Source organism: Chiloscyllium punctatum, chromosome 2, assembly GCF_047496795.1.
Source record: "Chiloscyllium punctatum isolate Juve2018m chromosome 2, sChiPun1.3, whole genome shotgun sequence".
Taxonomy (NCBI): domain Eukaryota; kingdom Metazoa; phylum Chordata; class Chondrichthyes; order Orectolobiformes; family Hemiscylliidae; genus Chiloscyllium; species Chiloscyllium punctatum.
In genome coordinates, this window is record NC_092740.1 from 127,304,305 (window position 1) to 127,323,601 (window position 19,297).

At 43.0% G+C, this 19,297-nt stretch overlaps 1 protein-coding gene across 4 annotated transcripts in view; it reads right to left on the bottom strand.

The window, feature by feature from the left end:
* Nucleotides 1–19,297, bottom strand: part of mamdc2a (MAM domain containing 2a) — a 145,278-nt gene that overhangs the window by 95,689 nt on the left and 30,292 nt on the right. For all 4 annotated transcript variants that reach the window (XM_072588309.1, XM_072588317.1, XM_072588303.1 and 1 more), the window contains one exon: nucleotides 9,480–9,736. In XM_072588309.1, the coding sequence (XP_072444410.1) occupies nucleotides 9,480–9,736 (257 nt within the window). The remainder of the gene's footprint in view (nucleotides 1–9,479; nucleotides 9,737–19,297) is intronic.

Below are 19,297 nucleotides of genomic sequence, written 5' to 3' on the forward strand. Positions count from 1 at the left end.
ACAATTATAAGCATCCACTCCCTACATCTCCAACGCTCAGTAGCAGCATGTGTATTATCTACAAGGTGTACTGTACATATTCATCAAAGATCCCCAGACCATCCAAACCCATGACTACTTCCATCTAGAAGGACAAGGGCAGCAGATGCATGAGAACACCACCAAGTGCAAGTTCCACTCCAATCCACTCACCATACTGACTTGGAAAGGTACAGCCATTCCTTCACTATCGCTGGGTCAAAATCCTGGAAGTCCCCCCCCCATGGGGAATTGTGTGTTAACCTACAGCAGTGGACTGCAGCAGTTCAAGAAGGTAGCTCACCACCATTTTCTCAAGGGCAAATAGGGATTAACAATAAAAACACTGGCCAGCCGGCAATGTCCATGTCCCACAGATAAGTTTTAAAAATCCCTTCTGGCCTTATCACAGTTGTTTTAAGATCATGGAGATCGCAGTGGTAAGACCATGATAGGGCCTTACCATTAAGTATATACGTCCTGCTAATATTTGCTTTCCCAAAATGCAACACCTCGCATTTATCTAAATTAAATTCCATCTGCCACTCCTCAGCCCATTGGCCTATCTGATCAAGATCCCATTGTAACCTGCAGTAACTTCCTTCACTGTCCATTACACCTCCAATTTTGGTGTCATTTGCAAACTTACTAACTATACCTCCGACGTTCCGTTTACTTGGATGGAATAAATAGGGAAAGGCTGTTCACACCATTGGAAGGATTGCAAACTAGAAGGCACAGATTTAAACTAAGAGCAAAAGGAGCAAAGGCGACAAGAGGATAAATGTTTTCCATGTAACAGGCGGTCAGCATCTGGAGTGCACAGACTGAGAGTGTGGTGAAGGCAGGTTTGGTTGATGATTTTGCAATGCAGTTCAATAGTTACCCGAGAAGGAACAATGCACAAGCTTATAGGGAGAAGGCAGGAGAATAACATTACAGGTGAGTTGCTCATTCGGAGAGCTGGAGCAATGGCACTATGGGCTGAACGTCTCCTTCTGTAATGCTGCAGTTCTATTATTTGGTTTTTCTTTGAGTCAAAAAAGTTAATTGGAAATTCAAAATGATTTGGTAAGGAGTGAACAAGGAGAAACTGTTTCCACTGGCAGGAAGGTCAGTTACCGGGGACGCAGGTTCAAGATAATTGGCAAAAGAGCCTGTGGAGGCATGAGGAAACATTTATTTTACACAGCAAGTTATGATGATCTGGTATGCACTGCCTGAAAGGTTAGTGGAAGCAGACTCAAAAACTAACCTTCAAAAGAAAATTGGATTTATATTTAAAGGGGAAAAAACCTAATGCAAGAGGGGAAGGGAGAGGATTGGGTCTAACAGGACAACTGTACCAGTATGAGCAAAATAAGCCGAACTGCCTCAGTCTCAGCTGCAAAGGTTGCAGGCCTCTATGATAAGCTGCAGCTGAACAATGGACCTCTGGGATTGAGAGCCCACACAGGATTACTCCATATCAGCTAGTTCTTCACAAACAACAGATGACAACCAGGAAGGTGAATGGATTCACAATATTGCGAAAGCACGAGATGTTTCCATCCTGTCCTCAGGACTTCGATAGACCATCAAATGTCCGGTAGCTAGCTGATCTGAGCACCTGATTGCATTAAAGCATCCTGGCACCAAGGCATTCTGGGATAGCGGGCAACAGCAAAGTGAGACAGGAGACCAAGACTGGTCTCTTCTGACCTTGCCAGCATAACTTGGATCAACTCCTGGTCAGGAATAGGCCGAGTTACATTATAAAGGAACTGTGGAGAAATGCCAAAACAGCTGTGCTTGGGGGCAAAAGTGAAATGTGGAAGGGTGCGGGTTATCTAGGCACAAAGAAACAGCTACATGACTAAACCTTGTTGGTGTATACTTCCAGGATTCTCGTTATGTCAGTATAGTCATATTACTAGACTGGCAACCTAGACTTGAACTGACGATCCTGAGATATAAGTCCCGATCCCAGACGCTTAGTGGAGAATTTAACTTAGTTACCTTGATAAATCTGAAATAAAAAGCTACCGGTGATGGTGACAACAAATTAGCTTGCTGTATAAAACAGTATGGTTCACCCTTACCCAGTCTGGCCTATGCGATGCCTGAAGCACTTTAATATGGTCTAACAAACTCACCAAGACTATCTCAAGGAATATGCAATAAACACACCAATTGAATGAAGAAAGAGGGTGACTGATCCTGCCCTCATACAATTGTTCATTATGCTTGAGCCAATCAGGCCAGTTGCTTATGGCATGAAGGTTTGATTCTCTCCTTGATGGACATGCTTTAATCCCATAAGATTTCCCCTCTCATCAGACCAGTGGACACTGAAGCCCTGGTCACAACTCACTGCCTTCACCAAGTAATTCAGCAACAGTAAAGGGTCAAACTTAAGAGTCTGTGAACAGCTCTGCTCCAATCCTTAAGCTATTGGAACAGCTTTTCAAATTCTGATTGCAAAATAATTTCAAACTCCCACTGAGTTAGAAAACCACTGGTTGTATTTTTAGAGGCAGCAGATGTTGAATAATTACAGTATGTTGGTGGCAACAAAAAAAGGAGGAGGAACACAGTATATTAAATTGAGTAGTTATACCTCTCTGTACCATAGAGAGACTCTTCAAAATAAATAAAATTAACTTGTTTTGAATCAGGGTAAAGGTAATGGTTGATCTTTGACCCACAGTTTATCTACAGTGTTGACATAAATATCTGAGGGAACCTAATGTGTGTGTTCCCAATGATAGCCAGCATCTTTCACGCAACTCAGAACATCTGCAACATTCGTATTCATTCCAACAGAATCCCTTAGAGCAGCAAAGGCTAAAGTGGGGATGTGACAGAGGTTTTGAAAATTAAGTGTTTTGAATGAGGTTGCCAGGGTTGGAGGGCTTGAGATATAGGGAGAGGCAGAATGGGCTGGAGCATGGGAAGCTGAGGGGTAACCTTATAGAGGTTTATAAAAGCATGAAGGACATGGATAAGGTAAATAGACAATGTCCGTTCCCTGGGGTGGGGGAGTCTAAAACTAGAGGGCATAGGTTTAAGGTAAGAGGGGAAAGATTTACAAGGGACCTAAGGGGCAACTTTTTGATGCAGAGGGTGGTGCCTGTATGGAATGAGCTGCTGGAGGGAGTGGTGGAGGCTGGTACAATTACAACATTTTAAAGGCATCTGGGTGGCTTTATGAATAGGAAGGGTTGAGAGGGATATGGGCCAAATGCTGGCAAATGTGACTAGATTATGTTAGGATATCTGGTTGGCATGGACAAGTTGGACCATAGGATCTGGTTCTAGGCTGTACATCTCTATAATTCTACAACCCTAAATAACAAGAAACTGTTGCTAGTTGTGGGAGGGTCAATAACCAGAGGACGCAGATTTAACAGAATTGACCAAAGAACCAGAGGGGAGTGGAGGCTAATTTGTTGTCACACATTAATTTGCTGTGATCTGGGTATGGGTGGGGAGGGTTGAAGCAGATTCAATGGTAACTTGCAAAAGAGAATAAAAACTGAAGGGCTACAGTCTCAGAGTAAAAGTAAGTGGGAGTGGAACCAAGTGGAGAGTTCTTTCAAAGAGCCAGCACAGGCACATTGGGCTGAATGGACTCCATCTGTGCTCCAAGATTCTATGGTTCCAAGGGCTTAGGAAAATGGAACAAAGAAAACTCGAAACACTCTCAAAAGAAGCTCAGCTAGAGATATGGACTCTTTAATAGAATGTCTGGATAGGGTAGTTGGCATCTAATTCCAGAAGTTATGGGTTTGACTGAAGGTTAAATTATTGAACCTGTAACCCGGAAACCAGGACTAATGATCCATGAATAACAGTCTATATCCCATTGATTTTAACTAATTGGAATAAGCAGAAAAATAACAACAAGCACAAAACTACCGGGTTGTCATAGGCTCTCTGCCTATATTCCTGATGAAGGGCTTTTGCCCGAAACGTCGATTTTCCTGCTCCTCGGATGCTGCCTGAACTGCTGTGCTCTTCCAGCACCACTAATCCAGAATCTGGTTTCCAGCATCTGCAGTCATTGTTGTTACCGAGTTGATTTTAACCCAACTGCGAATCCTCTTGCAAGGATGCCTGCCTTGAAGAAGTTTTCCTCCTCTCTCTACAAGAATCTCAGACTCTATGCTACTTTCTCCCCACCCCCACCCTCCCCTCACTTATCTCTCCACCCTTCAGGCTCTCTGCCTGTATTCCTGATGAAGGGCTTTTGCCCAAAACGTCGATTTTCCTGCTCCTCGGATGCTGCCTGAACTGCTGTGCTCTTCCAGCACCACTAATCCAGAATAAGACCCATCTGGTTCACTAATATCCTTTAGGGCAGAAAATCTAATGCCCTTATACCATCCATTCTATATGGGACCCCAGACTCACAGCAATGTGGGTAACTCTCAATTTTCGCTGAAATAGTCAAGCATCCACTAAGTTATATTCAAGGTAGCAGCTCACCACTTTCTCAGAGTTAAAATGGGAATGGGCAATAAATGCAGGCCTTACCAGTGATGCCTGCATCCAGTGAATAAGAGAAATGTATTTTCTGACTCCAAACTTTCTTATCCTCAACAAAAAAGCAACAACAACAAAAAGAACACCTACAGATGGTGGAAATTACAGAATGCTGCAAGGAGACTGTTTCCACTTTCTCAACTAATTTCCTGAGCTGCTCATGTGGTTCCTGCCGCGGGTTTGGCATCAGGTTCTGAAACGACTAACCTTGGCTTCTTTATCCATTTCGTGATGTTACCAGAATGGAGTAAAGTTCATTTAAAGCGTTTAAGATGGACTATCTTTTTTAACTTAAAAAAAGAAAGCAGTTGAGTGACATTCGTCAAATATTAAAAACATATTTCTCACATCGAGATGCCACCAAAACTTTGTAGATTCTGACCGCAAGATCGACATGCCACATAAATTGGCTTCAGATTCCTACTGAATTAGGAAGGGCCTTGTCAGAAATATCTTTAATTACCATGAGATGGAAAATCCATGTTAATGCCATGTTTCATGTTGCTCAACTTTTACATCTTGCAGTTGTTTTATTTACCCTAACCTTTCTCACACGACCTGACTCACAGTCACAATAGCACAGAAGGAGACTCTTCAGTCAATTCAATCCATGCTGGACTTTCTACACAGTAGAGTCGAGAGTGTGCTGCTGGAAAAGTTCAGCAGGTCAGGCAGCATCTGAGGAGTAGGAAACTTGACGTTTCGGACAAAAGCTCTTTCTAGACAGCAGTCCAGCCAGTCCCACTCTTCTGCTCTATCTCTTTAGTTCTGCAAATTTATTTTCCTCTTATAAACATCCAATTTCATCTTGAAATAATTCATCAACTCTGCTCGCACCGCTTTTGCAGGCAACTAGTTCCAGATCATTACAATTTTCTTCCTAAGAACAGTTCTTCCTCATATGCACCCCCACCCCCACCAGGAAATTAAATTATTGGTTACAACTTGAAAATGAATTAGCAAAATGAAATAGGAAATACTCCATATTGAAAATATTGCACTCTGCCTGACTGAGGGCATGGTGATCGGGGAAGGGGATACCTGAGGTAAACCACTTTGTTTCCAACCATGAGGTCACCATGAAGGTCCCACCTTCTCAACCTCGTCTCTTGCCTGAGATATGGTGAGCCTCAAGTAAACTCACTATCAGTCGTTTTTCTCTCTCTCTCTCTCTCTTTCTTTCTCTCTCTCTGATGAGAGAGCATCCCTATAATCCTCTGGGGCCTTGGCAACTACTACTACCCACGGGAGGATATAATTTCTTTAGAAATAGTGCAACAAAAGTTTCCTGATCTGATTCCTGAGACTGGAGGTCTGTCCTAAGAGGAGCGAGAGTAGGAAAGCGATAAAATATTAAGAAGATATTTCTCAGATTGAGATGCCACGAAAACTTTGTAGGTTCTGACCCCAAAGTCTACATGCCACATAAATTGGCTTCAGATTGCTGCTGAATTAGGAAGGGCCTTGTCAGAAATATCTTTAACTACCATAAGATGGAAAATCCATGGGGCTTGGGGGAATCAGAATCTCATTGAACTCTATAATATTCTTAAAGGGCTTCAAAGTGTCGATGTGGAGAGAGACTGTCACTCTAGATGAGGAATCTTCAACACAGGGGTCGCAGTCTCAGGCTAAAGGGTCAGCCATTTTGAACTGAAGGAACAGCACTTTCTTCAGAGGGTTTTGTAATCTTTGGAATACTTCTCCTCCTCAGATAGCAATTGACAGAATTGACAGAATAATAACTGACAGAAATTAGAAAATACTTAAGGAGGGCATGGAGGTAAGGTAGGAGTGTGGAGATGATGGACAAGGTTACAATGATTTTGTTGACTGGAGCAAGTATATACAATGAGCCATAAAGCTCAGTACTGAAGCATTCCTGAAGGACAGAGCCGTGTGCCTATGTTTACCAATGGCATAGACATCATGATGCATTAAGTCACGGAGACTGGAGCATAAAATTTCTAAGTGAATTGGTGGATTGGGGAAGGGGCAAAACTGGCAGATTAATTTCAATGCAGGCCAGTGTGAGGTCATTTATTGCAGAACAAAAAGTATTCATCTGATTGTTAATTATATAGTTAAAAAGCTAGAAAGAGTGCATGTCCAAAGAGGTCCATGTACACAGATCCTGACAATGCTGTGGTCAGATCTAAAAATAATCATTGTGTTAAACAGAATGCTAGCCCATATATCCAGAGGACTAGAACATGGAAGGGAAGGACGCTTTGCTGAAGTTATACAAAACTTTGGCTACATCACACTCCATGTTAAGCTCTTGGCTCCACGCCTTAGAAAGGGTACATTGGTCAAACGAGTGCAGTGCAGATTCACCAAAACGTTACCCATGTTCCAAGGATTAAATTAAAAAGAACAATTATGTGAACTAGGCTTCTTCCCTGAATGTAAAAGTTTTAGAATCAAAAAGTGCGGTGCTGGAAAAGCACATTCGGTCAGGCAGCATCTGAGGGGCAAGAGAGTCAACATTTCAAGAATAAGCTCTTCATCAGGAATGCTTATGCTCAAAACATCAACCCTCCTGCTCCTCGGATGCTGTCTGACCAGCTGTGCTTTTCCAGCACCACACCTTTTGACTCTGATCTCCAGCATCAGCAGCCCTCACTCTTTCCTAGTAAAACATTGAATGGGTGAGTTGATTGAGGATTTTAGACTCTTGAAAGGAATTGACAGGGTAGAAAGAGGGAAACTGCTTCTGTTGATATTGAGGAGTTTTGGGCAAAGGTGTAAACTTAATCTCGAAGAGGTTAGGGAACATTGCTTTGCACAAAGGGTAAGAAGTGTGGAGTCCTCTCCCACAGGTAGTAAAGAACACTTGATGCTACCTCAATTAATTGTTTTAAGTCTGAGATGGAAAGCTGCTTGCTAGCTGAAGGTTATGGGAGCAAGGCAAGTGGAAATACAAAGCTGCCATATTTCACTGAATGATGGAACAGGCTTGAGGGGCTAAATGGCCTCCTCCTATTCCTATCTGAAGACCAGATGTGAATAGTTGAACTGGGCTAATTCACAGGAAATGGACATTGAGAGTAATGATTCTAAGCAGACTCCCATAATTTACTCAGTGCAGTTTGTCTTTGAGTAATAACACAAAATGAGAAAACACTGCCATTCCCCACAACAGTGGCCATCTTGGTTTAATCCTGCCTTCTAAAGTTCTGAAACCAAGATACCACAAATCCTAACTTTCTAGGCTGTACCCATCCATTAAAAACAGTGGCAGGGTAGGATTTGCTCAATTACAGAGCAAAATGCTTATTTTTATTGCGCCTTGCACAACGTCAGGACATGTCAAACTGCTTATTGTCAATAAAGTGTGATTGAAGTGCATTCACCGCTGCAGCAGAGGGAACGTAGAGGCCTATCTGCAAACAGCAAGATGTCACAGGCACCAAGGTGAGAGCAAAGGCAAAAAACCTGTTCATGCTAGAAAGCTGGAATATAAACAGAAAACTCCAGAAACATTCAAAATATGTCTGGCAGCATCCATAAAAAGATGAAATGGCAGAGACAAGAGTAAGAGAGGATGACTATTAGGCCCATTTCTAACTCATCCGGAAAATACCCATTTACAGATGTAACGTTGGGCCTAATGCTCCAGATGAATCTAATCGAGCTGAAACAATGTTTTTCTCCACAGCTATTGCCTGAGTAACATCTGGGGATTATATGCCCTACTGGCTGAGTAACATTTGGGAATTATATCCCCTATTTGTCAGAGTAACATTTGGGGATTATATCCTCTATTGACGGAGCCAACAGAAGGTTTACCCCTGTAGCTTCTGGAATTGTCTCATTGTAGGGACATTGCTTTCCTTTTTTAGAAAATTCTGAATGCAGAAAGACAATCTCATCAAACCAGCCTGGTAATTACCCCACTGATCTCCAACTTATAGAGTCTTTTTTACTAGATGATATCCCTAAATCAGGTCTGTCAGACTACAGGAACTGAAAACTTGGGAGATAAGGTGATGGTGGTATTGGTGGTAGTGGTGGGGGTCATTTGGGATGAATAATAGCTTCTGGTAGCTGCTTTCAAAGCCAGTGCAAAACTTGGTAGGGAAGTTAAAGCACCACACAGTGGCTAAAGCAGGAGTCTCAAAGCATTGTTCACAATTGGATTGAGAACAGGAAAATGTGTCTAAATTACTCACTTTTCAATAATTGGAGCATCCCGTCAAATTATAATCAATAGAAATTGCTGTCCTGTTGATTTAACCACTGGAGGTTTGATATTACTCAGTTGCAACTTGAGCATATTTTACAGCATCAGTGCTTCCCTTTGTCAGCGTAACAACAGCAAAAAAGGAAAGAGTATCAAGCAAAGCTAAGCACCAAGTCATGTGAGGAGATATTTGGAAGAGAATTGACCAAACAGATAGCTTTTAAATAGTATGTTAAGGAGGAGAGAAATATGGAAGGGCACAGGGAGGAATTCCCAGACAGTACAGCACAAAACGCTGAGGTTATAGCTGCCAGTAATAAAGCAATGAGACCTGGGACTGTCCAAGAGGTCAGACGTAGAGGAATATGGAGATCTTAAAGGTTTGTGACTGCAGCATGTTACAGAGATAGAATGGGATTGATATCATGGAGAGTCTTGTGCACACAGGGAAAGTTACTTTCGCATTGCTGGACTGCAAAGCCAAGAGACAACCAGCTGAATGGAGCTTGGCAAAAACTAATGTTTAGAGTTATGTGTGTGCTCATGTTTGCAGAAGGCGGATGGTTGGGAAAGTGGAATATTGGGGCAGTCAGGTGTAAATGTAACAAAACATGGATAATGAAATCAGGAGCAGGTGAGCTAAGACAGAAATCCCAAACAGTTAATACCTTAATGTAACATTTTTCTCGATTCTTAACTTGAACAGTTAATTAGGAGAACAAGCTGTCTGCTTGCACAAAGCAGGTACCTTGGATTTTTCCGTTATGTTCCTTACACCGATACTAGCAATTTTCCAGCTGTCAGATGGCTCATTAGCAGACCACAGTAGAAAGTCAAAGCTGTTTCCTTCTGGTCGAAAGTACATATTCAGTCTTCCAGAATCTGTGCCAGTTATCTGATATACAAGCCTCACGCAGCTTTCTCCCAGAGCTTGCAGTTCAGGACTGGTAAGGAGGCCCAATTTTCCATCGTGATGGTGAGACCCTTCAATATAGATGTAGCGGCCTGAAAAACAAGGAGCACTCCAGCAATCAGTGAACTCTGGAGCAGCAACAGACTTATACATTTTACCAACATTGCTAACTTCAGGCTTGACAGGAGGAACTCCTCTCCCTGTCCAACTCTGCACAAACCTCCATAGGTCAATGCAACACTGAAATGACAAAAAAGCAAACAAATTATGTCAATGTAGGGAAACGCTTAAAAATCTGGAGAGTTGCTGCTCAGCGGTGCTGATATTTTCAACATACTTTGATCAGAATTGGAGCACATAGCAAGAAGGAACACGGCGTTTTATTTTGGCTTGAACGAATCACCAAGATTAATTGCACTTATATCCAGCTGTCTGAAGAGACTCTTCAAATCAAGTGTTATTTTTTGTGAGTAATGCCACAGAAAGGCACCTTCCAAACTGCTTTGATTTTTTTTAATTTAAAGAAAACTGACTTAACTTCAATATTCCCAGAGCTGCTGCATGTTTTTAAAGCCATTCTAGGGGATTTAAAATTCTGTTACTCATGCACAGTGGCCTTGACTAAAAACGCAGATTTTCTTTGTAACAATTGTTTGAATTAAACTGTATCAAGTTAACATTTTTAGATAGGTCAAGGATTAGGATTCAAAGCAATTATTTATCAAGACAATTACATTATAAGACAATGCCTGACTGAGCTGGTATTGACAGGTTCAATTAGACTCAAATAAATTGGAGTAGAAACTTCAAAAATAATGGTTTTACAGAATGGGCGCAATTATGGATGGATTTCATATCCCAATTGCTGATAGTGCTCAATGCAGAAACCCAAATTTCTGAGTGCTATATACCAAGTGTTTCTGGCTAGTGGCAGCCTGCTTAATCAGTACCTCATCTGCTACCTTAAATATTCACTACGTCCCCCACCGGTGTGCAGGGGCAGCAATATGTACCACCTCCAATTTGCACGGCAGCTACTCACCAAGACACCTTTCAAATTCGACCTACAGTGTCTTACCATCTTACTTTCAGGATTGATTCTGTTTGCGGCAGTCCTGTAACTTTATCTTTTGAATTTTGCACGTGTCCAGTATGCGCCTCCTGGCAGCCACTCATAAAACCTGAGCAGCGTCCTTCCACCCCCCCACACCGAAGTGTTCTGGGAATCTTTTTGCCAGGAAATTGTTCGCTCTGCCTCTGCCGCCCAAATATATTCCACAAGGATGTCCCAGTTTACTTTTAAATCAGGCAAATCTGTGCCCATCAGACTCAATGGATGAATGGGAACTGTTATAAGTGGATTTGAGTTTTTACTGTTTCTATATATCTAAAACAGAGGCATGCCGCTTTGCATAGGCCAAGAATGTTTTGTTAAACCTTTATGAATCGCCAGTTAGACCTAACCTGGAATATTGTGGGAACCATATGCTGGGGAGGATCTCAGGGCCTTGGAGAGGTTGCCCAGGAGCTTTACTGGAATGAGATCAGGTTTAAGGAGCTTTAGTTGTGCACAGTAAACTAGAGAAACTGGGATCATTCTCTTTGCAGCTGGGAAAATTCAACAGGAATATAATAGAGGTTATCACAATCATGAGTGGTTATGCTAGGGTAAGTAAGATGGGCCTCTCTCTCGTGGCAGGGAGGGTCAGGAAGTAGAGGACATGGGTTTAAAATGATTGGCACAAGAAAGGAGCTGAGGAGAGGTTTTTTAAAAAGTGAGATGTTAAAATCTGGAATACACAGTTGGAGAAGGGGTTTTCACAATGACTTTCACAAGGGAAATTAGATAAATACTTGAAGGGTGGAAAATATTAGGACTGTGGGAAAAGAGCAGAAGAGTGTGACTAATCGAATAGCACTTTCAGAGATGTGGCACAGAGACAAAGGGCTGAGTGGCTTTCTTCTTTACTGTATCATTCTATAAGCTCCCAAAGCTCACGTCCTCACCTTGATGAAGACAAAACTCACCTAATCTACTATTCCTAATGTTACCTTATCGGTACGAAACTTAGCTCAGCATGTTTCAAGTGCTGTAGTAAGATGGTCCGAGGAAGGTTATCAGACAAAATGAACTCCACATTGTAATCATTGGATATCTTGGTGGCCCTGGATATTTCAAATGGGAACAAACACCCTCTCTGGAATAGAGTCATAGAGATAGACAGCATTGGAAACAGACCCTTCAGTACATGACAGCCAGCTAGCCTAAATTAATCTAGTCCCATTTGTCAACATTTGGCCCATGTCTCTCTAAACCCTTCCTATTCATATACCTATCCAGGTGCAAATGTTGCAATTGTACCAGCCACCACCACTTCCCCAGACAGCTCATAGCATACACGCACCACCCTCTGCTTGAAAGAGGTTGCCCCTTAGGTCCCTTTTAAATTTTTCCCTCTCACCTTAAACCTATGCCCTGTGGTTTTGGACTCCCACAGCCTGGGGAACCCTATCCATGCCCTCGTGATTTTATAAACTTATATAAGATCACCCTCAGTCTCTGACACTCCAGGGGAAATAGGTCCAACATACTCAGCCTTTCCCTATGACTCAAATCCCCCAACCCTTCCAATATCCTTGTAAATTTTATCTGAACCCTTTCAAGTTTCACAACAACCTTCCTACAGCAGGGATTCCACACAGCATTCCAACAGTGACCTAATGGAATGGGACAGAGAGAGGCCTGAAGTAGGTGAATACCCAATAATGGGAACAACACTATATAATTTTCTGGTAACGTGGATTCAAATTCCACCAGAATAAACGATGACCTTTGAATTCAATAAAAGTATGGCAGTAAAATGGTAACCGTGTAATCACTGTCAATTGCTACAAAAAACTCATCTGGTTCACTAAATCTGCCATCCTTACCTGATCTGGCCTACACGTGACTCCAGATCCACAGCAATCATTTTTGACTCTGAACTGCCCATAGGACAGTTAGGAATGGGCAATAAATGCTGGCTTTGTCAGAAATTCCAACACTCCACGAATGAACAATAAAAACAGTGAAGTGATCCAACAGCAATATAATTGGATATTAATGACTGTTCCATTTCATAACTCAGTCCTGTTTGAAATAACCATTTACTAAGAACAGATAGCCCAGGAATTGTTACTTCTAGTTCCAAACAGACACTTAACCTTTTATGAGGTTTATAAAAAGAGGTCTCCCATTTTGGATTGAGATTAGAAGAATTATTTTTCACTGAGTGGGGTCTGAGTCTGTAGAATTCACTTGTCTTCAGAGTGGTGGACATTGAGTCATAGAACATGTTCAAGGGTGAATTGGAGAGATATTTATCAAGGACTATGGGGGAGGAGAATGGAAAGTGGAGCTGAAGCCACAATCAAATTATTTTATGAAAGGTGAAGCAGACTTGAAGTCCATATGGCCTGCTCTTCCTGATAATTCCTGTGAGCTATGATAACACAATGATTAGTAGATATGTTACTGGATGAATAACCCATAGGCATGGGCTAACCATCTAGGGTGACAAGTTCAAATCCCAGCATGCAGCTAGAAAATTTAAATTCCGTTAAGTGAGATTAAACATCAATCTGGATTTAGAAATTCAGTAATGGTGGCCATGGAACTCTATTTGCTTCAGTACTGCCCATTGGGGAAGGAAATCTTCCCTTTATACCTGTTCTGGCCTACCTGTAACTTCAGGTCCCAACAATATGGTTGACACCTTAGCTAATGTACTCAGAGAGAAGATGGTAAAGTGACTATTAATCCAATGGCATAGGCTATTGTGCTGTGGAATGTGGATTCAAATCCCATCACACCAGCTAGTGGAATCTGAATTAAATTAATACATTTGTAATTCAAAGCTAGTCTCTAGCAACTACTGATTGACACAAAACCCCCTCTGCTTCACTAATGTCCGTTAGGAATGGAAATCTGCTGTTTTTGCCCACATGTGACTTCTGACCCATTGCAACATGGTCAACTTTAAACTGCCCTCTAAATGACCTTGCACACCAAGGGCAGTTAGGGATGGACAAGAGATGTTGGCCTTGCCATCATGGCCTCAAGCTCATGACAGAAAAAGTAAAACATTGACCTTGTGAGCAGCTGGTGGCTCAGTGGTGAGTGCTGGTAGCTCAGTGATTAGCAATGCTGCCTCACAACACCAGGGACCTGGGTTCAATTCTAGCCTCGGGCAACTGTCTGTGTGGAGTTTGCATATTCTCCCTGTGTCTGCTCCGGTTTCCTCCCATAGTCCAAAGATGTGCGGGTTAAGTGAATTGGCCATGCTAAATTGCCCCATAGTGTTCAGGGATGTGTAGGTTAGGTGTGTTAGTCAGGGGTAAATATAGGACAACAGGGTAGGGGAATGGGTCGGGGTGGGTTACTCTTCAGAGAGTTGGTGTGGACTTGTTGGGCCAAAGGGCCCGTTTCCACACTGTAGCGATTCTGTATGCGGCTCAGGGTCACCAGTTAGAACGAGCAATAAATGCTGGCCTTGCCAGGGATACCCATAACCCAAGAGTGAATTATTAAAAATACGATAATTTGTTTTAGCTGACCATTAATGTGTGTCAGACAATATCTCTAAACTTATTCAAATTGCCCATCTCTAAAATCTGCAAGAAGACTTGGCAAAAATAGTTTCTCAAAATATCCTGGTTGACACAACCCCAGAAAGTATTGCCCAGAACCATAAACACAAGAGGGAGTGTTGACAGCTGGGCTGTGATTTAACATAGTGAGAATAAGCAATGCCAATCCACAAAACCTTCACTAGACCATTCCAGTGGGATCAAGGCTCGAGTTCATAAATAGAGCCAGCCAGTCCATAAACCAGTGATATGTAGATTAACTCTCAGCTTCCTTTCTCAGTAAAAGCAGTTGGGATTAAATGACTGCAAAAAGACTAAACCGTGTCGAACAACTGATGTTTCTGGTTTAGACACACAGACTGTTTCTCTTACTGAGCCACAAAGACATGAAAGTCCAAAAGAGGGAGGGGGACACAGAGGAGAGAGAAGGGGGGGCAACGAGAGAGAGAGGGCCAGAGGAAGGGAGATAGAGGGGTCCCAGAGAGAGAGAGAGAAAGAGAGACAGAGAAAGTGAAGGAGGGTGAGGGTTGGCCAGAGCAAGAGAATGAGGGAGAGGGAGGTGAGGGGAGGGACACAGGAGGAAAAGATAGACAGAAAGACAAACGAGAAGGAGGGTGGTCAGAGAGGGAGGGGGTCACAAAGAGAGAGAAAGACAAAAGAGGAGGCAGGGAGACAGAGAGAGGGAGGTGTAAGGAGAGAGGCAGAGGGACAAAGGCACAGCGAGTGAGGAGGTCAGAGAGAGAAGGAGTCACAGAGAGAGAAAGAAATGAGAAAGGGATACAGAGAGATATGGAGGGACGAGAGTGTGTGAGAGAGAGACAGACAGAGAGAGGGGGGCACACAGGGGGTTGGACAGAGAAAGAGAGAGAGAGACACACACACACACTAATATTTTAGTTACAAAATTAGCGGTCTTAAAAGTGCAAATAGTTTTCATAGATTGATATCAAATAAAGAGACTCAGTGATAATGCAATAAAGACCTGCATTTAGATATAGCCCTGACTGTAGTAAAATATCCAAAAGAGCCTTGGAGGAAGATTATTGGACATTAAAGAAGACACGACAGCTCAGCCGATTGGAGAGGTAGGTTTTAAGAAGTTTCTCAAAAGAGAGAAAGGTGAAGAGTTTTAGGGAGCGGCTGGAGTGATGGAAAGTAGCAAACTGAAAGAATATTGCGAGCTCAAAGTGCTGTAGACGTGAAGGGGTAGATTCTAAGTTCACAAATATCTCTTTTACACTAATCCAAAGGAAACAGTTAGCAAGAAGTGTTCACCCCCTTTAAAAGATTAACTTAATATTGTAATGTGTGACCTGCTGTTTGACAAACATTTGCTTTTCCCATTCCATCTTCCTTCAGTGATTTTTCTTTCATTAGGAGCCCAAATTACTACAGTACCGTACAGTAAAGCCAGTAATCTATCCTTTTTTGAGAACTGAAAGATGACTACTTCATATCAACGCAGCATTGCAACCAACACAGCTCAGTTTTCAACATATTTATCTAAGGTGTTATGTATCTGTAATACCTTTCTCTTCCTTACTATTTTAGTTAGTATTTCCATCCCATGACTATCTCTTATATAGCTCACCTCCATCTCTGCCTCAGCTCACCTGCTCCTGAAACCCTTTCCCACATGTTTTGTTACCTCTAAATCTAACCATTCCAACCCTCTCTGGGCTGGCCTTCGATATTCCACCCCCTGTAAAACTGCACACCCAAAACTTCGCTGCTCATGCCCTAACTCTCAACCAATCCAATTGACCCATCACTCCTGTCCTTGGTGACCTGAATTAATATTTGGTCTGGGACTGCCTTGAATGCAAAATTATGATCTTTATTACAAATTTCCCCTTGGTCTCACCAGTCTCAATCTCTGTAAACTCCTTGTAACTGTGTAATAACATCGCCTCCAAACCAGCGTCTCTGCACTCCACCAATTCTGGCCTCTTGCACACTCTGAATGTTGGCTCCTGGTGTGAGCTGACACTGTGGATTGATCTGCTTCCATGTGTACATCTCTAAATTGCTCTGCCTTCATTGATCCCACCTACCATGAGGTTTGGATGTCAGGGTTCAGAGCTATAAAACAGAAGCTGCTCTCAGGCTGTACTGTCCTGTATCTATTAGTATCCAGCTCTCTAGTGTGTCAATAAACACTGATCCTGGTGTTACAACTCTCCACAGCAGTTCTTCCATCCCCTACTCAGAGTCTTGAAATCATGTCAAAGTTGCATCATCGTCTCATTAATACATCTGATTAGACTACTAATACCTCACCTCTGGTAGCTGTCCCTTAAGCCCTGAAATTCTTCCCAAAAGCTATCTAAGTGGAATTTTCCCAGGCCCTGAACAATGTGGGCTGTGGCAAGAAATGTAGGAGAATCATGAGAGAATCGAGCAAGGCCTTTCTCAATGCCGGGAACAACAAATTGCTTAGTTCCGAAGGTAAGCTCTTGCCAGTGAGTGGTGAGACACCCATTAATGGGGATTAATGTTCAATATCACCCTCATTACAGAGAGAGACAGAGGGGGGCACACAGGGGGTTGGACAGAGACACACACACACACACACACACACACAGAAAATGCAATAAAGACCTGCATTTAGATATAGCCCTGACTGTAGTAAAATATCCAAAAGAGCCTTGGAGAAAGATTATCGGCCATTAAAGAAGACATGACGGCTCAGCTGATTGGAGAGATAGGTTTTAAGAAGTTTCTCAAAAGAGAGAAAGGTGAAGAGCTTTAGGGAGCATCTGGAGTGATGGAATCCCACTAATTGGGATTCCATTAATGTTATCCCATTAATTGGCAGGTTCCTATCACCTATTGGGTAAAACCTAGTTGCTGAAAAATTACCAGCATGAAAGTCAGAGTGATTTCAGATCACCACTTGTTCCTCTGGACCACTATCCTGAACACCCACTACCAACAACTCAGGGCATGGTTGAGGACAGCACGTGCCAGCCTCACTGTACCATCATGTCATATTTCTAAACCACTTACACTTTAATGTGGCACTTTGGAGCACAGTGGCATCTTTCGTTGCAATATTGCTGTGAGGACACTGTGCCACAGGGACAGGCACCAACCTCACTAACTGGACCATCCTGAGGCTCTCTCAATGCTCCCGCCTACCTGCATGACCACAGCCTCCCTGCCTCACTTTACCTGGGTTTTCCTTTTCGCAGTTTGTCCTCTCAGCCAGAGCTAAGAGAAGCACAAATTTCAGCCTTGCCATGCTGTTTAGTGCAGACAAGGCCAGGTAGCTTGTTATGGGTGTCAGCAGGGATCAGTCACAGGAGTGGGCACATGGCTGGACAGCACCTTGCTACGTCCTTATCACACCTTCCCAAGGAGAAAACACACTGCATGTGCTTTGATCAAATGGCCACATCGCAAAGCCTAGGTTGGGAGGGGGGGTAGTCGTCACTGAAGACCAGGGAGACATCTTTTCATCAGGGAGTCATCCTTTCAACTGACTGCACATCGTGCCCTCACATCCAACCCTGCCTTTGTTATCAAGCCTGCTGAAAAAGTGGTGCGGTTGTGGTATGGCAGACTGACCTCTACATTGCAGAGGCTGAGCACCAACTCTCAGATACCTCCTCCTCTCTCCCACTGGACCATGGCACATCAGGCCATTGTGGCCACAATGATCACTAACCTTATTTCTCTTCTCAGATGCTGCCAGACCCGATGAGTTTCTCCAGCAATTTGTTTCTGCTTCAGATCATCAGCATCCCATTTTATTCCAATCGATCAAGTGTTACCTCAAAACTGTTAGCTCCATTGCTATTAGTCTATGGAGGGCCTCACAAAAACGTTGCAATGGCTTTCATCACAGGAATGGAGACATTGCAAAGCCTAATTAACAGCTAAATTGACCGGGCATCTTACCACTGCCAGATGCCAGTTTTGCAATATTAGAGTTGAGTACAACGATGGAAAAGATGGAAGATATTATTCAGGTGAATAAAGCAATGAAAAGTTTAAAAATAGAATGTTCCATTCTGCAATGACGATAATTTGTATAGATTAGATTCCCTACAGTGTGGAAACAGGCCCTTTGGCCCAACAAGTCCACACCGACCCTCTGAAGAGTAACCCACCCAGTCCCATTTCCCTCTGACTAATGCACCTAATACTCTGGGCAAGTTAACACGACCAATTCCCCTAACCTGCACATCTTTGGACTGTGGGAGAAAACCAGAGCACCCAGAGGAAACCCATGCAGACACAGGAAGAATGTGAAAACTCAATACAGACAGTCACCCAAGGCTGGAATCGAGCCTGGGACCCTGGTGCTGTGAGGCAGCAGTGCTAACCACTGAGCCATCCACGTGATTGGAAAGTACCAGCAAATGCAACTTATTGTTTTTAGTAACATGCGAATGTCGGTGGTAACTTCTCAACTGCAAGAGCGGTTTTAGTTTTTCTTGCAGGGAAAAGGAACATGGTTTGGCCTTTAGCTTGCGAAGCTAAGAATATCAGAAGGGTACTAAAAATAACTTTAGTGGCAAAAACACTCATACTCTGCGAAGCAGTAGACATGGCATTTTCTTAGCGCAAATAGACAGAAGAAATAAAAAGGGAATCAGCAATACTATCCAGTGAATATTATATCAATAATAAGTCACTTTGGGACAACAGGCACTCCTCAAAATGCATGAATGAGTAAAAACTGAGGATCGATATTGCAGTTTTTAAACAGATGCTGGAGAATGTTGCCAAAAATTTTCAAATTCAAACTCTGAACCATGTAGGGGCAGTCAGCAGACTGGAATCCTGAGCAGAATGGGGACAGTCAGAGGGCGGGAGGGTAGAGGAGGGACAGTCAGTGAGCTGGAGGGTGCAGCGGGGACAGTCAGTGGGCTGGAGGGTGGAGTAGGAACAGTCACTGAGCTGGAGGGTGGAGTAGGGACAGTCAGTGGGCTGGAGGGTGGGGTAGGGACAGTCAGTGAGCTGGAGGGTGGAGTAGGGACAGTCAGTGGACTGGTGGGTGGCGTAGGGACAGTCAA